At 40.5% G+C, this 19,532-nt stretch overlaps 1 protein-coding gene across 1 annotated transcript; it reads right to left on the bottom strand.

Moving 5' to 3' along the window:
- Positions 1 to 6,274: 6,274 nt before the first annotated feature.
- Positions 6,275 to 17,365, bottom strand: LOC121878091 (protein amalgam-like). Its single transcript, XM_042384083.1, has 9 exons — positions 17,273 to 17,365; positions 14,287 to 14,571; positions 11,943 to 12,137; positions 11,205 to 11,575; positions 10,121 to 10,261; positions 9,548 to 9,845; positions 9,322 to 9,464; positions 8,350 to 8,560; positions 6,275 to 8,266 (listed from the first exon to the last, which is right to left on the bottom strand). The coding sequence occupies exons 2-9, from the start codon at positions 14,330 to 14,332 to the stop codon at positions 8,163 to 8,165; spliced, it is 1,509 nt and encodes a 502-aa protein (XP_042240017.1). The 5' UTR covers positions 14,333 to 14,571; positions 17,273 to 17,365; the 3' UTR covers positions 6,275 to 8,162.
- Between the last annotated feature and the right edge of the window lie 2,167 nt (positions 17,366 to 19,532).

Genomic DNA, 19,532 nt, shown 5'->3' with positions numbered 1-19,532 from the left:
TTAGGATATTATTATTATTATTTTATTATTATTATTATTATTATTATTATTATTATTATTATTATTATTATTATTATTATTATTATTATTATTATTATTAATATTATTATTGTATTATTATTATTATTATTATTATTATTATTATTATTATTATTATTATTATTATTATTATTATTATAGTTATTATTATTATAGTTATTATTATTATTGTTATTATTATTATTATTATTATTATTATTATTATTATTATTATTATTATTATTATTATTATTATTATTATTATTATTATTATTATTATTATTATTATTATTATTATTATTATTATTATTATTATTATAGTTATTATTATTATTATTATTATTATTATTATTATTATTATTATTATTATTATTATTGTTATTATTATTATTATTGTATTATTATTATTATTATTATTATTATTATTATTATTATTATTATTTTATTATTATTATTATTGTTACCCGAAGCCCTTGATTAAATGTTTGTCCATCTTTTGTCATATTAAACGTATTATTTACCATTGTTTGTATGCCCACACTGTCTATTTACATTGTATGCCTGCACTATTTACATTGTTTGTATGCCTGTACTGTCTGTTTACATTGTTTGTATGCCCACACTGTCTATTTACCATTGTTTGTTTGCCCACATTGTTTGTTTACAATGTTTGTATGCCTGCACTGTCTATTAACATTGTTTGTATGTCTGTAATACGTATGCAACCCCTTGTTAAGATCATGCTAGAAGCAATATTGATAATAGTAATAATAATAATAATAATAATAATAATAATAATAATAATAATAATAAGTTAAGCCTAAATAAAAATGCCACACGACTTATAAGGATAACTATCATAAGCCTATATAGAGCCTAGAGACTAAATTTACAGAGGATGGAAATAGCCGGCAGTGTTTGTGTGATCTGAGACGAAGTAGGAGAGCTCGTGTGTCTAGGGGGAGGTCCAGGAGAGGAGACGGGGCTTCAAGTTACAGTCTGGTAGTATGTTAGCTGTTGAAAATATCTCTAGTACACAACCCTGATTAATATTTCATTATTAATTTGATTTTGCTCAGTTAAACATTATATTCTATTATATCTAACAATTAGTAACACTATGGAGGTGGATGATCTCATTATATGATTAATGATGTAACTTCACCAGAACCCCTGTATATTGTACCGTTGATCTATAATGTTGCAAGTTGAATGTTATTGGTATTGTTATACACGTCCGTGTCTGGGTTGATTAATTAAATATTGACGTGCGGTTTTATTGCATAACAGATATTCAAATTCTATTTATTTTCATAATGAAATAAAAGCCAACAATTATTGTACTGTTCATTTTAATTTTAATTTTGATTGAATTCTCATCCCAAGTCTACAGCTGATGTTTTTATTTGTGTTGTTGTTGGTAGACATGAGGGAAAACATTTCCACTGCCACTAATGATGCCACTTAATAACTTCTGTGACTTTTATAAATACGATTTTTATAAATTCTACCGTGTTTTAGACACATATGAATAATGTTTCTGGATGGAACTGTGATAATAAATATGAGATAGAGTGTGTACTATATATATATATATATATATATACTGTATATATATAGTGTATATATATATATATATATATATATATATATATATATATATATATATATATATATATATATATACAGTACAGCTGTTACACCAGACACAGAGCGTCAAGAGAAAAACATGAACACATTTTACTGGCTCCAGTGAGTGGTGATTCTGCTTGAGAGGAAACACCGTCGACCTCAAATATCTCTCAACTGGACCACACTCAATGCACAATATTCCACAACGCTGAGGAATAAGAAAACACCCGAGACACAGACAGTGAAGCGGAGAAAAATATGCCTTGGTCATCACCACCAGTGTGGGAGACAAGTGTCCGTCAGTACACCTGCGCTAGATGATATTACCGAGGCTAGCGATCATTGACCTACACTACACTACACAGCAGCTCTAGTTTGTGGATGTACATAAGAGGTATACACAGTAGCTCCTGGCCTTCTGACAACGTACTGTACGCATCTACAAACAGAGGGAGTTGAGCTAACACCACAGACGTGAGGTACAAAACACACACACATTCGTCTTTGGAATCATCATGGAGCTGTCACTGGGGCAGCTCTCACCAGTAACCCTCTCCTGCCTTTTACCAACACCGCCAGAAACACCCCGGCCGACCATGCATATTTCAGGAGTTTTATGCATATAAACGCGCACATCCATATAGCACCCACGATGCTTTCAAAGACGAATGGACACCTGATGCTGAACCCCATATAGCACCCACGATGCTTTCAAAGACGAATGGACACCTGATGCTGAACCCAATAGTCGAGTGTTGTACCTTTAGTACTAGTGGCGGTGCTTCTGACTCACACGTCACTTGAAATAAACATATTAATTAATCACATGAATAACTAAAATGAAGAAGTGTTTGAAGAAAAATGTGAGCACGTTGGGTGACAGAGCCAGAGGTGGTGCAATACTGTAGTCAACAACGGCCTTAATCGTTACAGTAATTACATCGAATTCAATACATTATGGATATGTTGCAGCTACAATTAAATAACCTTGCTGTATAATTTACTCGTAATTACTGAATTTATATAATAAGATAACTACACTGTACTCTGATAATTACTGAATGATTTCAACACGAAATTCAGAATTAAAAGACAGAATGGTTACGTTCAACAAACTCAATCAATCTTATAGATTTTTTATAATAAACGCATTACTTATTAGAAGTTCTGCCACGAGATTTGGTGAAAAATTCTCAATATAAGAATAATTAATCATGGAAAGGTTATATATATATATATATATATATATATATATATATATATATATATATATATATATATATATATATATATATATATATATATATATATATATATATATATATATATATATATATATATATAAGCAGCACTCCACCCCAGGTCAGGTGAACAATAAGCACAGGACAAAGTCGACATAAACACATTGTACACAACGATCATTGCTATTCATGTGGTCACTCAGCCACCGTATATAAATATACTGTATAACTACCGTGTTGTTATGTTTTACACCAGCATCACACGCGGTGTGTAGGAGATTATTATTATTATTATTATTATCATCATATATATATATATACTATATACTAAAAGCTTTTCCCCGGCTTGAGTATTATCAGAGTTTATAAAGGACTTAAAACAATACAATGGACCAACACATACTGTAAGTCTGGTGTTACAGCTGACTGTGTTGTGGCTCTTAACTCGTGTAGTCTCTCTGCATCCTTTATTTTACATCTTATTTAATTTTCATTCATATTTAAAAAAAAACCCACTTAGTACAAAATAATGCGGCCCAAAGTAGTAGACTTCATTAAGCTCCCTGTACAGAGTTAACCATGTGGCGGACGCTTCTGTGTACAGTTACAGTACAGTATACTACTTACTCCTGCAGCCGTCACCCACCAGCCTCTGTCTGATACAGAAACAAAACAACATTTAAGAAAAAGGTCTTGTAACTGATGGCTTCACCTCACCTCTTTTGAATGAGTATCTCCCGGTCATTACTATTACTCAACGATGATCTCAACGAGTGACGTGCAGATAAAACTTTGTCGAAATAATTTTTTTGTTCATTTTATATTAATTTTTGTGTATATTAGGTTAGGTTAGGTTAGGTTAGGTTATACAACGCCGATAAAACTCTCACATTTTTTTTTCATTTTTTTCTTTCATTTTATAATATTTTGTGTTTCTTTATCCAGCTGAAATATTGTGGGTTATGTGAGAGAGAATCATCCACTTTAAGTTAAAAGGTAAACATTCCTTACACCACCTGACCATACCAGTACTGTACAGGAGCCCAGTCACAGGGCCTCCTTCTGTGACGTCAGTAGAGGTGAACACTGACATACAGATAACAACACTTATGGTACTTTTTATGTGGCAAGTGGATACGTTTGATTGCTGAGAGAACTTGAAGACTTAACTGACTGACTTGACTAATTGATTGACTGACTGACTGACTGACTGACTTGATTGATTGACTGACTGACTGATGAAAATTTCCCGTCGGAACCACTACCCGTCTGCACTATGAATGACGTCATATAATGGTGGTTGGTCTATTGGTCCCCCTATGTTCTACCGGGCCCCGACTTAACCTAACCAAGGAAAAGATATAATGTACACGAAGTATAGGCTATTAGGTCCCGGCGTTATTTACAGGTGCGTCTGATCTGTCATAAGGACCTTCGCCTCCCCTTTAAGCTCTGACGTGATGTGCTGCTGTCTGTCTATCTGTCTATCTATTTATCTATCTATCTATCTATCTATCTGTCTATCTATCTATCTATCTATCTATCTATCTATCTACCTATCTGTGTGTTTATCTTCTTCCTTTCAGGAAATAGGTGACCTTGAACGCTCGGCAGAGAGAGAGAGAGAGAGAGAGAGAGAGAGAGAGAGAGAGAGAGAGAGATCATTTCTCCTGTGAGGTCCGTTACTGTGTGTTTCTGAACCAACATAACTCACCTCAAACAATAGCTGTTGAGGTCTCGGACGGTCAAGTATATCTACGACCTACTAACTTCCTCCGAGCCAGAACGCGGAACCTTAACCTAACCTAACCTAAACCTGACCCTAACCTAACCTAACCTAAACCTAACCCTAACCTAACCTAACCTAAACCTAACCCTAACCTAACCTAACCTAAACCTAAACGTAACATAACATAACATAACCCGGGGCTATAGCAAGAAAAGTTCAGGTCCGGTTCGTAGTCCGGGTTCGGGGATATAAGTTGGGCCCAATAAATCTCTGTTAACTCGTGTCTGGCTGGTGATCACAGCTGCGTCTCGAGTTCATACAAGTTTGAGATGAAATTTCAGAGAAGCAGAGGAGTGAAAGACCTCCTTCAAGATGAGGAGGAAGATGGATGCTGGTGTGGGTGAAGGAGGAGGATGGATGCTGGTGTGGGTGAAGGAGGATGATGGATGTGGGTGAAGGAGGAAGAGGGATGCTGGTGTGGGTGAAGGAGGAGGATGAATGTGGGTGAAGGAGGAAGAGGGATGTGGGTGAAGGAGGAAGAGGGATGCTGGTGTGGGTGAAGGAGGATGGATGCTGGTGTGTGAAGGAGGAGGATGGATGCTGGTGTGGGTGAAGGAGGATGGATGCTGGTGTGGGTGAAGGAGGAGGATGGATGCTGGTGTGGGTGAAGGAGGAGGATGGATGGGTGAAGGAGGAGATGGATAAGAAGGAGGAAGATGGATGCTGGTGTGGGGTGAAGGAGGAGGATGGATGCTGGTGTGGTGAAGGGAGGAGGATGGATGCTGGGTGTGGGTGTGATGGGATGGGTGTGGGTGATGGAGGAGGAGGATGGATGCTGGTGTGGGTGAAGGAGGATGATGGATGTGGGTGAAGGAGGAAGAGGGATGCTGGTGTGGGTGAAGGAGGAGGATGAATGTGGGTGAAGGAGGAAGAGGGATGTGGGTGAAGGAGGAAGAGGGATGCTGGTGTGGGTGAAGGAGGAGGGATGTGGGTGAAGGAGGAGGATGGATGTGGGTGTGGGTGTAGGAGGAGGATGGATGTGGGTGTGGGTGTAGGAGGAGGAGGGAAGCTTTGTGAAAGATGATTAGAATGAGATGAAAGAGAGGAAGAAGAGAAGAATTGTGAGTAAATTCACTATTAACGTCTCCTGTACACACACACACACACACACACACACACACAGAATTGTTAAGTGCTGTTGACTCCCAAATCAACTACTTAATAATGCAGGTCTGGTTATAAGCAACAATTACCTTTGGGTACAGGTAATGCTAACACAAATCCCTTTAACCCGGTAATTGATATGAAAGCAAATTAACGAGGAAAATATTAAATTATGTTAACATATTCTCATTTTAGGAGATTAAATGGTGAATCGCAGCATAAAGTATTCTCATTCATAGTTAGTTGCACGAGATGGTTCATTATTGACTGTGGTGATAATTGCTGTCCAATTTACCGTTGTGCTGTTATTCCGTCTACTATAGGCTGTCGGTGTCGTCTATTACCTGTTGTCTCTTCCTCTGTATAATCTTCTTCATAGTGACGTCATGTATTGGTGAGAATATTGCTGGTGTCTTCCTGTACCGTGATGACTCAGGCCAGTAACATGACAACACCATCACCGTGACATAAAGATGAATCAAACAAAACATCACTTTCAAAGAACGTTTATTCATATTACATAGACAGACAGACAGACAGACAGACAGACAGACAGACAGACAGACAGACAGACATATGAACTGAACAAGGTCATATGTGGTCAATGCATTATACTGTAACACAACCATTATGATGGAGTTCCAGTTCTAATTGACCCCAGCCGTAATGATTTCAAATTCTAGTGATTATTATGTTCATTTAGGGCCTATTAGGACTGGGGTCCGTTTGATGTAGCAGCCATTCTCAGCACCACACAACACCCATATACAACACATTGAGAGCCGTGATAACTGTTATATATTAATAGTCTTACTGAAAAGCTCCACGTAACAGTCACAAGGTTACAAAAAAGATAATTACATAAAAGTTAATACTAATTGACAATTATCCCTATTTAGTGTAACACGCGCGCACACACACACACACACACACACACACACACACACACACACAGAGTGAATTAATAACAAGGCTTCACCGTGAACACTGTATAGGAAGAGGGTGTGAGGCAGGTCGTGTAAATATTTCTTCACACTCTCTGGTCTTCTACTAAAACTATCTACATTCTCCTACATCATTCTCTCTTTTGTTTCTCTATCCCTTGACCCATTCAATACAAACGTGAAAGATCAATTATGAATTTAATACAAACAGACATTTCAGAGTTTTGTTGACAATTGGAGATGACATTAAGATGTGAACACACCTACAGTACACTTTCAACAGCTACAACTTGTGCATAATATATGATTAATAAACATTTTTCACTGACAACATGGAAGGTAAACTGCTTCCGAAGCCACAAATACACATTCACTGTCCACATTTGTTTGCGTCACATCTTCGTTACCTAACTGGGATGGTTGCAGGTCAGATGAGGCCCAGTCCTAATTGGCACCAATCTTATTTTGCCATAATTTAACCTAACTTAACCTTACCATGGTGTAATGGGCCCCGGTGACCGGAGCCCATTACAGCATGCTCCTAAACCTGTTGATAAGATTGTGGTAAGACTGGGGCCTATTACAACTCGAACCTATTTGACCATCAAATGTAATATTAAAAGAACATCCCAACATTGCTAAGGGCTCAGCATGGACACTTGTTCCTCTCTATTGTCACAAAGATAATAAGTTAAATGATTACTTTCTTATATAACACTATGGACGAGTTCAAGTATGACGCAATATTTCAAAGGCTTGTTTATAACATGGGGCGAACAGGGGAATGTTTACCCATGACTAGTGAAGACAGCCTGGACAATATGACGAAGCTTTGATAAACACAAGAGCACCGTGAGGGAGGACAAACACACGTACTGTATGTTTAAAGCTACTGAGTTAAACGGGGAACTGAACCTGCTGACGAAGACAACGACGATAGTTGGGTGGATGTTGGGTGGTGAAGACAATAACTCTTGCTTATATTGAAACAGATGAGGTAAATATATAGGCCCATTCAGAAAGATAATCATAATAGGCTTGAAAAATACAGACACGCTGTAACACACGTTTCCATGTTTATGTTTCCTCGTAGAGAAACATTCTTTAAACGAGAATCTTCTAAGACTATCAAACTATGCTGGCACATATTACCTGTAATCACGATGAAGCAATTTTACCTGGCTTTGTTAATCATCGTAATTGTCAATGTGAATTACTGACGTCTCCATCTGGTTAGGTAAGGTTAGGTTTTAGGTTAGATTAGGTTCCTGGTCCGGGACTATCAGGTGCGGTCGTGTGGAAAGTTTGTGTACTCAACCACATGACCCACCAAGTTAGGTTGTGTTGAGGCTTGGCTAACTACAGCCTATTACTGTAGAATTGGGGCCCATTTGACCTGCCATCATGATAAGCTCTTAATAAAGGTGTTGTGCTCTAGATATGAATTAGGAAGAGTGTGAGGGAGGTGACGACGACTGAGGTGTAGGAACCAGGGAAGTGTGACCTCGCTCCGCTCTCCGACGACAACACCGCCATGGCTGAAACGAAATAGATAGATAAATCAGGTTTGCTGTACTTTATGTTATTCAGACTCAAGTGTACTGTACTGTACTGTATTTACCTCTCTTGGTGGAGAAGGCGAAGTGTGGAGACTCAGCCGACCAGCCATACTTGTTCCTGACCCTGATGACGGCCACGTAGTCCGTCGCCACCTCCAGCCCCGTTATGGTGAACGTCATGAAATATGGTGAACCCTTTTTCACGGTCTTTGTCGCCACCTTCCTGGACACGTTCTCCCATGACCCAGCCATCACTATGGTGCGGTTGGTGGCCTGTCCGGGGATGAGAACGCTGCTATTAGCCTGTGTGAGCTAATTAACACTTATGGGTGCAAATGATTATACAAGGGAGAAACTTTCTACACTGCTTGACCAACGCCTTGTGGCTGTCAACTAGAGGAGACCTGTGGTGGGTTACGTCTGGCACTGAAGAAACACATTTTCATGAACACTAGGAAACATGAGCCAATGGCCGACACGTGGATACAGAGAATTGGTTCTGTTATATATTATTAAACAACAATAAATTGGGAATCCAGTTAATTAATAGTTTAAGAAGCTCGACCAGTGGAAGACTTAGCTATTCTCCCTCCCTCCCCCCTAAAGAAAGTCTTTGTCAGTTATATTTCATCCTGAGCCTTACTTGAGTCTGGCTCAAGTTTTCACGTAATATACATATTAAGGGATCAGGATTGCTAGCAAGCTGAAGCTTATAGCTGGCAGACAGCTGCAGTAAAATCCTTTAATAAATTTAAATGTCCAATGGGTTAGCCTTTAAGGTGAGCTTAGGCAAGAGAACAGATTTTTGTTCATAAAATATTAATAGAAAGTGCCCATTGTACCCTTGTGAGCCACGTTATAATGTAAGCTGGAGATGTTCACTACTGTCCCTCACAGGTCACACACACTTACAGTTCTCCTATTCCCTGTGAGGATGACCTCTAGTGCAAGTGCCTCGGTTGGTGGTGGTCACACACTCAGAGTAACACATAGACTGAGGGAGAGATGGAAGGACCAGAGACACAGTCACTCACGTGCCAGGCGCCCAAGTGTGTCTTGCGGTACTTAATGAGAAACTCAGTGATGGGGTAGTAGCTCTCTGTCTGCCAGGTGAAGGAGTACCTGGTCCTCTCCCCCCCGCTGGGGCTACTCGTCACCTTAGGCGTTTCGGGGAGGCCTGTTGGGGAGATAACAATGTAAAATTTGTCATGGGAGGCCTGGTGGGGAGAGTGACAGGTTAGGTCATGGTTAAACACACACCTGTCATATGTATAAGGGCGTGCCTCTGACCGTGGGTGTTCCAGGCGGTACAAACATACGCCCCGAAATCCTTCTCTGACACATTGTTGATAGTGAGGGCGTGGCGGTGGGCGGCGCGGCTGAGGCTCATGTGGATGTTGTTGGAGCTGTTGTGGTGTCTTGGTAGATGTAGGCGGGTGTCCATGTTGGCGTCCGGGACTGGCACTCCATCCCTCGTCCACGTCACGTCAGGGGAAGGTCGTCCACGTACCTGGCACACTAACTCTACGTTGTCTCCTTTACCAGTCCTCACGACGGCCTGTGGAAGTACGTGGTCACTGGTCTGATGGGCCCCACTTTTGAGAGACCCCAGTACTATAGGCCCCAGCTCTAAGAGGCCTCAATACTAATAGGCCCCAGTCCTAAGAGGCCCAACAATAATTGGCCCAAGTCCTAACACCGTCCGGTTTGTCCTAACTCTTAGAACTGGGACCCGTCCTAATGGGGGCCATTCAAGATAACGTTGAGCTGACAATAGGCATCAAACTATTAATCAGATGAAGACTTGTGTGTAAACTGTGAGATTTAACTGACCTTCTCCGTGGTGATCTCCGGCGGGTACTCCACGATGATGGTCATGGCGGCTGAGGCGGGCTGTCCGATGCCGTTGTGAGCTGTACAGAGATAAGTTCCCTCCACGTGATGGTCAACACCCTTCAGTGTCAGACTCTTGCCCTGTGGTAAAATAGTGTGTCTCAGTGTTTTCTAATATGTGTTCAAAACATTAAAATACTGAGGAGTGATATAGTACTTTGAGGGCAGCTTCCTCCAGTGCGTGATGCTAGACCGTGTTGTTGGTCGGGGGACACATATGATGGCTCAGCTGTGTGGTGATGAAACACTTTACTAAGATAAACCCATAAATATTCTCTAAAGAAAGCATACAGTTGATATACTTTAATACAACTCCTCGCTTGGCAGGTCTCTTATAGCCATGTACGGTAATTAATTGGTGGAAACATATAAACGGCAGAGAAGATATGACACATTCTATCGTCTATATAAATGAAGTAAAATAATGTAAAAGATGTACTGTATAATGTTCAAGAAATGAGTTTATAAAAAAAATTAAAAATTACCTAACAAAAATATATGTACAAGGTGCGTTGCTGACTTGGTGAAGACAGGAGTGAGGAGGATCATATGGTGGTCCAGGGAGAGGCAGACTGTACTGTACTGGTATGAGCGAGGGAGTGGGCTGTCCAGGGAGTATTACAGCTGTCAGTGAAGGCAAGTAAATGGAGAGTTGTTTTGGCTGATGGTTCCTGTCATAGCGGGAAAAGCTTTGCCACGATATATATTGCCAATCTCGGGAATTGTTTACCTTCTCACGGCTTACCAGTAGCTAAGACCTACCTGCCCCTCTTTAAAGTCTAAGTCTTTTCCAGTATAAAACTCTGATTATTGGATCTTTTCTGTATTTTCCTATAAAAGGCCTGACCTCCATTATGGCATCTGTCCCTCATTAGGGAAAAAAATGAAATGAAGACTGTGTGTGTGTGTGTGTGTGTGTGTGTGTGTGTGTGTGTGTGTGTGTGTGTGTGTGTGTGTGTGTGTGTGTGTGTGTGTGTGTGTGTGTGTGTGTGTGTGTGTACGAGACCAATGGTATGTCACTTGCCTGTTCAGTAGGGAGGCCTGAGGGGAGAGGACCTTCCTGACGGGACCAGGTGATGATGGGCTCTGGGTTGCCCTGTGCCTTACACTGCAGGATCACGGTGGTGTCCTTGGCCACCTGCTGCTCTGGGGGTGCCAGGGCTCTGATGGTGGGCGCGAACTGTACGTCGAGGGTGTGTGTGAGCTGGATGGGCGGGTCCATCTCGAACATACAGAGGAAGGTGCCAGCGTCGCGGGGGCGGGCGTGGGAGATGGTGAGGCGCGAGCCGTCCACACTGAAGCGACGGTCTCTGGTGACTCTTTCATTACCAACAGCCAACAGCTTCTCCCTCCCACCGCTGGCTGGAAGCTTCTTGAAGATCAGCTTGCTGGTCACTGAGAGAATCCAGGTCCACATGAAGCAATGTTTACACACACACACACACACACACACAGCACACAAAATCGTCCTACGGTGTTACTTCATCGTCCCCAGGGTTGTCATCGTCCTCTAAGCCACCGTCCTCAATCACGTCCCTCAAGGGGGCTCACGTCCCAAGGCTTGTCATCGTCCTCAAGGGGGGTTGTCCTCAAGGGGCAGCCATCGTCCCTGGCAAGGTCACTGTCCCCTAGGGCTGGGTAAAGGTCACAGTATTGTTGGGTCTGGACGAGTGTTGACAGTCCGGGTTCTGTAAGTGGATATTGCTTGACCAACCAGCCCAGTGTGTTGTTGTTGAGGCCTCTCTCTCTCTCTCTCTCTTACCTACATTCTCCACGTCACAAGGGATGGTGACAGACTGGCCCGCCTCTACCGTGAAGGACTGAGGTTGAGACAGGAAGATAGGCAGGTCTCCTTCCTCACTCTTATCGTAGTCAAAATAATAGTTGTGGTCCTCGAAGTTGTTGTTGTTGTTGTAGTAGTAGTTGTTGTAGTGGTCACTGTAGCCGTTGGACAGACCTGTAGATGATATAGTAGTAGTAGTAGTAGTAGTAGTAGTAGTAGTCGTTCCTAATGGGTTTAATCCTCGTAGCTCGTAATCCTTCTCGTGTTTACAGTGAGATAAACGAAGTCAAATCTTTTTCCTAATTAGTAAAAGCTGTTGTCTAATGTGTTTAAATACCTTGGTTGTTGAAACACTTTGATATATTACTACAAGACACGAAAACACCTGATACGTTGATATTTATTAGAGGACATGAAGATTAGCCCCCCTCAGTTTATTTCACCTTATTATTCACCCTAATGCTAACCTAACCTAACCTAACCTAACCTAACATGAAATATAACCTAATCTAATCTAACTCTCCCAGGTAATGTATGTATGTATGTATGTATGTATGTATGTATGTATGTATGTATGTATTTCGGCCACGTTACTGGAGAACGGAAAGAGGAACAGTATTCATAATTAATTACGTGCTCATTAGGCCAATCCCTACAGGTACAGGCAGGTATAAGTCACTCGAGTCAGCAAATAAGTCAACAGGTAGAGGGAGTTATTGTGTTCATATGTATTATTATTATTATTATTATTATATTAATTATAATATATTTAGATCGAATTTATACTGTATATGTTTTAAGTTTAATTACTAGAGTGAAAAACCTATGAGAGAGAGAGAGATCATACCAAACACTGCTCATCGCTTGTTTCTAAATAACTTTCCAGATTAATTGCTTTTTTTTTTTGCTAAGTAATTAAAAACTCATTATCTTTGACACTGAGGAAAAAATAATTAAACTGGAACGCCTCTACACTTGGTATATATACTGTGCAGTGTTGGTTACCTTAGCTACCTCTCCCCCGTGTATAATATATAGGGAGAGGGGAAGGCAGGAGAGTGTGTTAAGCTGTGTTAGTGAGGCCTTCTCTCCAGCCGGTAAGTAGATTATCTAAAATAATTGTATCTTGATAATTGTTTGGATAATAAGGATATTTTCTCGTTAATTCCGAAGATGAAAAAAAGAATGGATTATTAAAGCTGTCCAAGTTCTTCTGTGTCCTAACCTAACCTAACCTATTAGGACTGGCGGCCCGGTTCTACATGTAACCAACAATATTTAAAATAAATAAATAAATAAAAACAGTGAGGGCTGTAACTCAGATAAACATGGATTCTTGTACAGTTTTTCAGTGAAGGGTTTTCATAATGTTATGTTCACCGCCATGAAGGAATTGTGAACATTAAAGTGGAACTCAAATGAACCTGGATAATATCTGACTTTTTTTTGTAGAGGAAGGATTTAACCATTAAGGCTCTAAATAATTCTACACCATGACGCGTGTTTAGCATATCTGGGAGCCTGGCTAAAAAATCTACATAATTGAATATATGAGACAAAATATACCTGTGGTGAATTATTAATGTATTTAAATGGTTAATAATTAATTGTGATTAATATACGTGTCTGTAAAACACTTATGTATTTATTTAGACACTCGCTTATTGTACTAGGGGATGATAGTAACTCTGTAACAACAGGTCGCAGGTAACAAGGAATCATACTGTAATCTACAAGTAACAAGGAACACACTACTATAATTATCTACTGACCTAACGTAACGTAACCTCATCCCCCAAATAGTGCTAGGGTGGCTAATCTTCAGGTGACCCCACGAAGATGTCATATAGTACAGTATATTGCCTTGTATTACTGCATTCATTGTTTCACTATTTACTAACACCATTTAAAGTTACCATTAGATTTGAGGGTTCCGTATTTAAGGGGTTCTGAGGTCATCATTATCACCCTGCCATGACCTAATGATGGAAGGATTTAGGTGATAAGGGTCAAACTATCCACTTGTTTATCTAAGGGTCTGTACAGCTACACGGCGACACCTCCAGGTAAAAAATAATGTAATGTAAAACTAGAATATTTCATTTCGTGGATCTTATACATTTTGGAGCGGTACTGAAATATATAATGGAGGGCTGCCAAGCGGGATAAATCGGTGCAATTTTAAGGTTTTCGAATTTCTTAGAAGGCGCCTTTATCTTCCTGATGTTGTGCTGTCTTAACCTGTGTGTGTGTGTGTGTGTTGTGTGTGTGTGTGTGTGTGTGTGTGTGTGTGTGTGTGTGTGTGTGTGTCGTTTTGACTTACCGTGTGGGGTCAGCAGCAGGAGAGCGAGGTAGAGGAGTGTGTCCATGTTGAGGTGTTCCCCCGTCAGGTGGTTGACACTCTAGCGTGGTCCTTGAGTCTCACGTCCTCTTTCACCGTATCACATACACGTCCGTCGTCACTGAGTTATAACTTGTTCATTCACCTCTTTCTGTATCCAGTTGCCTTGTGTTCACTGTTTGTTGCCGTGGGGACAGTAATGACTCAGAGTATGTTAGTCATCAGTGATCTTTGGTGGAACATAACTCACCGCCTTACTGAAATTACCTTTGGAATTATTAATAGGTCTTTATTTGTCTCATTATTATTTACGTAACAAAAGAAAAATAAATTAAATAATGTGGAGAAACGCCATTCCTGCCGTCATCTTTCTTCATGGTAGACGACGCCCTACTAATTGCTTTAAGACCCTGACCATTTGACAGAGACAGAACACAGGTCAGCCATTACTCGGACACACAACAACTTTTAATCACCCTTCATACACAAACTGCCCTCGTTAATGTCCCGTGAAACACACACAGTCATCCTATTAAGCCTGAAACGCAAATTATGTTTTTGCCCAATAAGAATAACTTTTTGTTTTTAATGCTCCACCTTAATGGCTAGATTAGTTGGGTTTAGTTACTGATGCTGCACGTTTTGTATGATGGTTGTCTGTATGATTGTCCCTATAAACAGATCTATTTAAATTTTCGAAAACTAAAGAAAAATATTGGAATTATAGCTATTTTGCAAGTACCTCTATTTACTGTGTGTGTGTGTGTGTGTGTGTGTGTGTGTGTGTGTGTGTGTGTGTGTGTGTGTGTGTGTGTGTGTGTGCGCAGTTTGTAGTTCCTACATTATCTCTTGTACTGTACGTGTAAATATCATAATGGTGCGGTGGACGAGTGGATTCAACTCTCGCTTACTGTTCTAAGGTTCTCAGTTTCGATCCCAGGACATACCCAGACTACCCAGCTGGACTGTAAATGGGAAGTGAGGGCCTTAAAGCGCTCTGCAGGCCGTATAGGAGCATAAAACGAACACAAGAAACAAACTGCTTCGTCGAATTATGAATGCTGAAGAACGTTTACAAATCAACCTTAACATTCATGGTAAAGTTAATCATTGAATGTTACGAAGAGCTAGAATGTGTAACTGAAGACGGCCATTTTGAACATTCATTGTAAACTATGCAATTAAACTCTGTAGCTCACAATAAAACATTCTAAGCACTCGGAAATTACTCCTATAACTTCCACTGCTGATAATTCTGTAACCGTTGATAATTCGGATCCATGTTCAGGGATTATTTATGGCTGGAAATGACCTCGTTCACTGTGTATTGTTGAGCTTCAGTAACTATAAAGGTCTTTAAGGGCTTAACACCATTGGTAATTACACTAGTTCATCAACCATTAATAATCATGAGACACACACCCCCCACCCCATACTCCTCTCCCTCACCCGACACTCCCTCACCCCGACACACCCTCACCCCGACACTCCCTCACCCCGACACCCCCTCCTCCCAGTCTTGAGTTCCTGGTGTGTGTGTGTTGGTTAGGTTAGGTTAGGTTAGGTTAGATTAGGTTAACAAAGTACTTGGTATTTATTGCTTGGCAGAACACAGTATAGGTGTATCGATAGTACAGTATTACACAAGGAAATAATACATCATTTTATACTGTGCTCCAATAAATTACAACTGTTAAAATTGTTGGCCATTAGTTGGACGACTGAATAATACACACGCTTTTATAAACATATTTCATAGTTGCAAGAGAATTAAGTGCATTAGCGTTTTGTGATTAATGACTAACAGATTACGTGTCTGATGTTGTATTATTCATGACAAAAATTATAACACTTGTCGACAAAGGGTTGCAGTATTTATTTCCCTCAGTAACAGCTCATTTGTATTGACTGCTGGAGTGAACGTATCCATTATTGATGGTGTTCTTCAGAGCGCACCCGGCGTTCTCTCTCAACACAGCCGATAGTTCCTGTGTTATTTTGTTCACGTGGACACTGTAGGGCGGTGGCTGTGTGTCTGTTAGGGTATATGGCGGTAGTGTAAGTGGAGGACAGAAGAGTATAAGTCAACCTTGATAATTATGTTGCTGTCGACACTTATATTTAGGAAAGTTTGTTATATAAGATCAGTGTTGTTGTTGTTATGGTATTATTGTTCTTTGTTCTTTTCGTTAAACTTTGGTTATAAATTATAGTACAGTACAGCGTTAAAATCTTCGTACAATGGTTCAGCGATTACATCTTCTGTCTCTAGCTTTACTATCACTAATAATAACGGCATCTGACATCAAGAATATTACTAACGTGACAGTCTACCTATATGGGATAAGTTTATGACTGTTTACTGTGACACCAGAAGTACTTGTTCATATACACCACCTTCCTTGTGCCTTCCCTCATCAATATCACTCTACAAAATGACTAAGTTGTGCTAATGAACTCTGCAGTACACACACACACACACACACACACACGCACACACACACACACACACACACACACACACACACACACACACACACACACACACACACACACACACACACACACACACACACTCACACACACACACACACACACACACACACACACACACACACACACACACACACACACACTTATACAATAGAAGGCTTAATATATCCAAATAAGTGTCTGTAATTTTCTAACAACTCTTGATTATTTGTTTATTTGTTTTACTTTTGTTTCAGGTAGTTTGATTACTGACGTCACTCTTACGATCAATAAATATTATAATACCCAATAATTAGTTTCTATTTTTCTTTTCATTAGTCTTCTGTTTCAGTTTGTTTCTTCTCGTCTGTTTCATCTATTTATCGTTGCACTCTTTCATTTATTTTCAGCACCTGTTTCATATAATTCTCAATGTTTCGTTTACTTGTTTCCTATCGAGTTTCTTCATCATCTGTTTCATTAAGTGTTCTTATACCTGTGTTACATTTGTTATTGAGTCGCGTTAACACGGAGCTGTGACACGGGCCAGACCCCATCACCACACGTCCGCACCTCACCACAGCTATACTGCTACTGACACCCACCACCCTCATCAACTCTCTCTCTCTCTTTCTCTCCACCACCCCCTCCTTTCTCTCTCTCTCTCTCTATATATCCTCTCCTTCACACAGCATGTCAGTGATGTAGTTAAGACCAGCACCTGAAGATTAGCTCCCCTCAGGTAGCGGCGTCAAGGTGTTTAAGCTTCATGTGGGATAAGCTGAATGGCGAAGCTTCAGGGGATCCGCATTTATTTTGACAAAAGCTTTGTTTTTAGGATGATTTTTCTTCATAATACAAATGATTATGAGTCATTATATCCACGCTTTCATTCTTATTTATGTATCGATGTTTTATTTATTACATCAGGCTCGGTGATCATATCCATGTATTTATTTATTTATTTATTTATTTCAAACCTGAAAAGTGTTCATTACAACTGTGAAATATCACACATGTGATGATGGTCGCCATCTGTGGGGCCTCATTATAATCCAGTGCGTTTAAAAAACTCAGCCAGAGCACCAGAGGCCGACACAGGGAGAATGTTCAGTGCCAGAGTGACCTGAGTCACCCGTACTGACCCTTAGAAAACATAGCACGACCCAGGATATCCCCCGCCCCCCCTATAGTTAACTTTTGCCGGGACCAGGTGGTGGTGTAGTGAGGCTCTTCCTCCTGCCTCAACCCTGACCTACCCAGTGTCAACAACTCCCTCCTAACACACCTGAAAATTAATAAACGAATATACTCGTGTATATATATATATATATATATATATATATATATATATATATATATATATATATATATATATATATATATAGACACAGCAGTCGTAGGACGAAAATATTCACATGTGTGTGTGTTTGTATTCACAAATAAGTTTTTAGTCAATTCTAGAAAAGAATGAAGCAATTTTTACCTCAGTGCACTTACCAACATTGCGGAGAAACGACTTGATTGGTCGATACATTACTCCAGCGCAGGACGTCATTGGCGGAAAGGCTCTAACCTATCAGCGGAATGATCTCATCTCCTAAAACGTTTTTGATTGGTTGATCCTTATGATGAGTCAACAAGAGCACCACGGGAGAGCCTGTGCCACTTACGTTAATGCCACAGAAGAACGCCACTGCCGGCACAGGGCTGGCGACTGTTGAGAACGGCTTATGTTCTCTAATTGTGTTACTGAAGTGTGACCCACCTGCTGGAGTCAGGTGCTTTCTTTTCATTATGGGATGGAGGGAACACCGCGCCGCGCCTGGCGAGGCTGAGTGCTTCTGCTGCCCGCTGTCTTTACCAGTGTTGGTGTATAGTACTGTCCTTCACTTACCTGGTCTGTTCTCTTGTGTTATTAGCAACTGGAGAGAGAGAGAGAGAGAGAGAGAGAGAGAGAGAGAGAGAGATTTAGTAATTCATCATACAAGTTAATATTGATTCAGACATGAGAGTGCACATATGGACAGTGCGGTATACTGTATACAAACAACGGTAAACAACAAGTCGATTCCATCAAAGATTTAGATGACCACGCCCAAAAGTCATTACAGGTTTATTTACATGAAGGTCCTTTGTTGGCTTCGTTATGACAAAGAGTGACAGTACACAAGATCACTCTCTCCCGCTGTACATTTGTCTGACACTATTACCAGATTTATCATGGTTAAGTTAGGTTAGATTAGGTCAATTATCCCAGTCTTTATAATGTAGTTTGCTTCACTGTGAGCACCAGGTATTACGAATTATGTTGGCCGCCTCTAATCCTTGTCGGTTCATATCCTTAATCCTTCCAGAGTTTATTGATAGATCCAGGACTCTCACCACCAGAGTGTGTCAACCACTTAGTGTGTCCAGTAGAATGCCGGGTTAGGTTAGGTTAGGTTAGGTTTTGGGTTACTGTATCTGGAACGACAAGATGGGAAATGAATGACAGACGGACACACAGGTAGGCGGACTTACAGGTAGACGGGCACACAGGTAGGCGGACTTACAGGTAGACAGGCACACAGGTAGGCGGACTTACAGGTAGACAGGCACACAGGTAGGCGGACTTACAGGTAGACAGGCAGGTAGACGGACACACAGGTAGGCGGACTTACAGGTAGACTGACAGGCAGGTAGACGGGCACACAGGTAGACTGACAGGCAGGTAGACGGGCACACAGGTAGACTGACAGGCAGGTAGACGGGCA

This window comes from Homarus americanus, unplaced genomic scaffold, assembly GCF_018991925.1.
Source record: "Homarus americanus isolate GMGI-L3 unplaced genomic scaffold, GMGI_Hamer_2.0 scaffold45562, whole genome shotgun sequence".
Lineage (NCBI taxonomy): Eukaryota > Metazoa > Arthropoda > Malacostraca > Decapoda > Nephropidae > Homarus > Homarus americanus.
Note: the sequence above shows the minus strand (reverse complement) of the source record. Positions and strands in the feature narration are given on the sequence as shown.

Coding starts and splice junctions, on each gene's coding strand:
- LOC121878091 (XM_042384083.1), bottom strand. CDS start 14,332: ATGGACACACTCCTCTACCTCGCTCTCCTGCTGCTGACCCCACACG. Junction 10,262..11,204: donor CAGGCCTCCCTACTGAACAG/GCAAGTGACATA, acceptor ATTTTACCACAG/GGCAAGAGTCTGACACTGAA. Junction 8,561..9,321: donor CACACTTGGGCGCCTGGCAC/GTGAGTGACTGT, acceptor ATCCCCGGACAG/GCCACCAACCGCACCATAGT.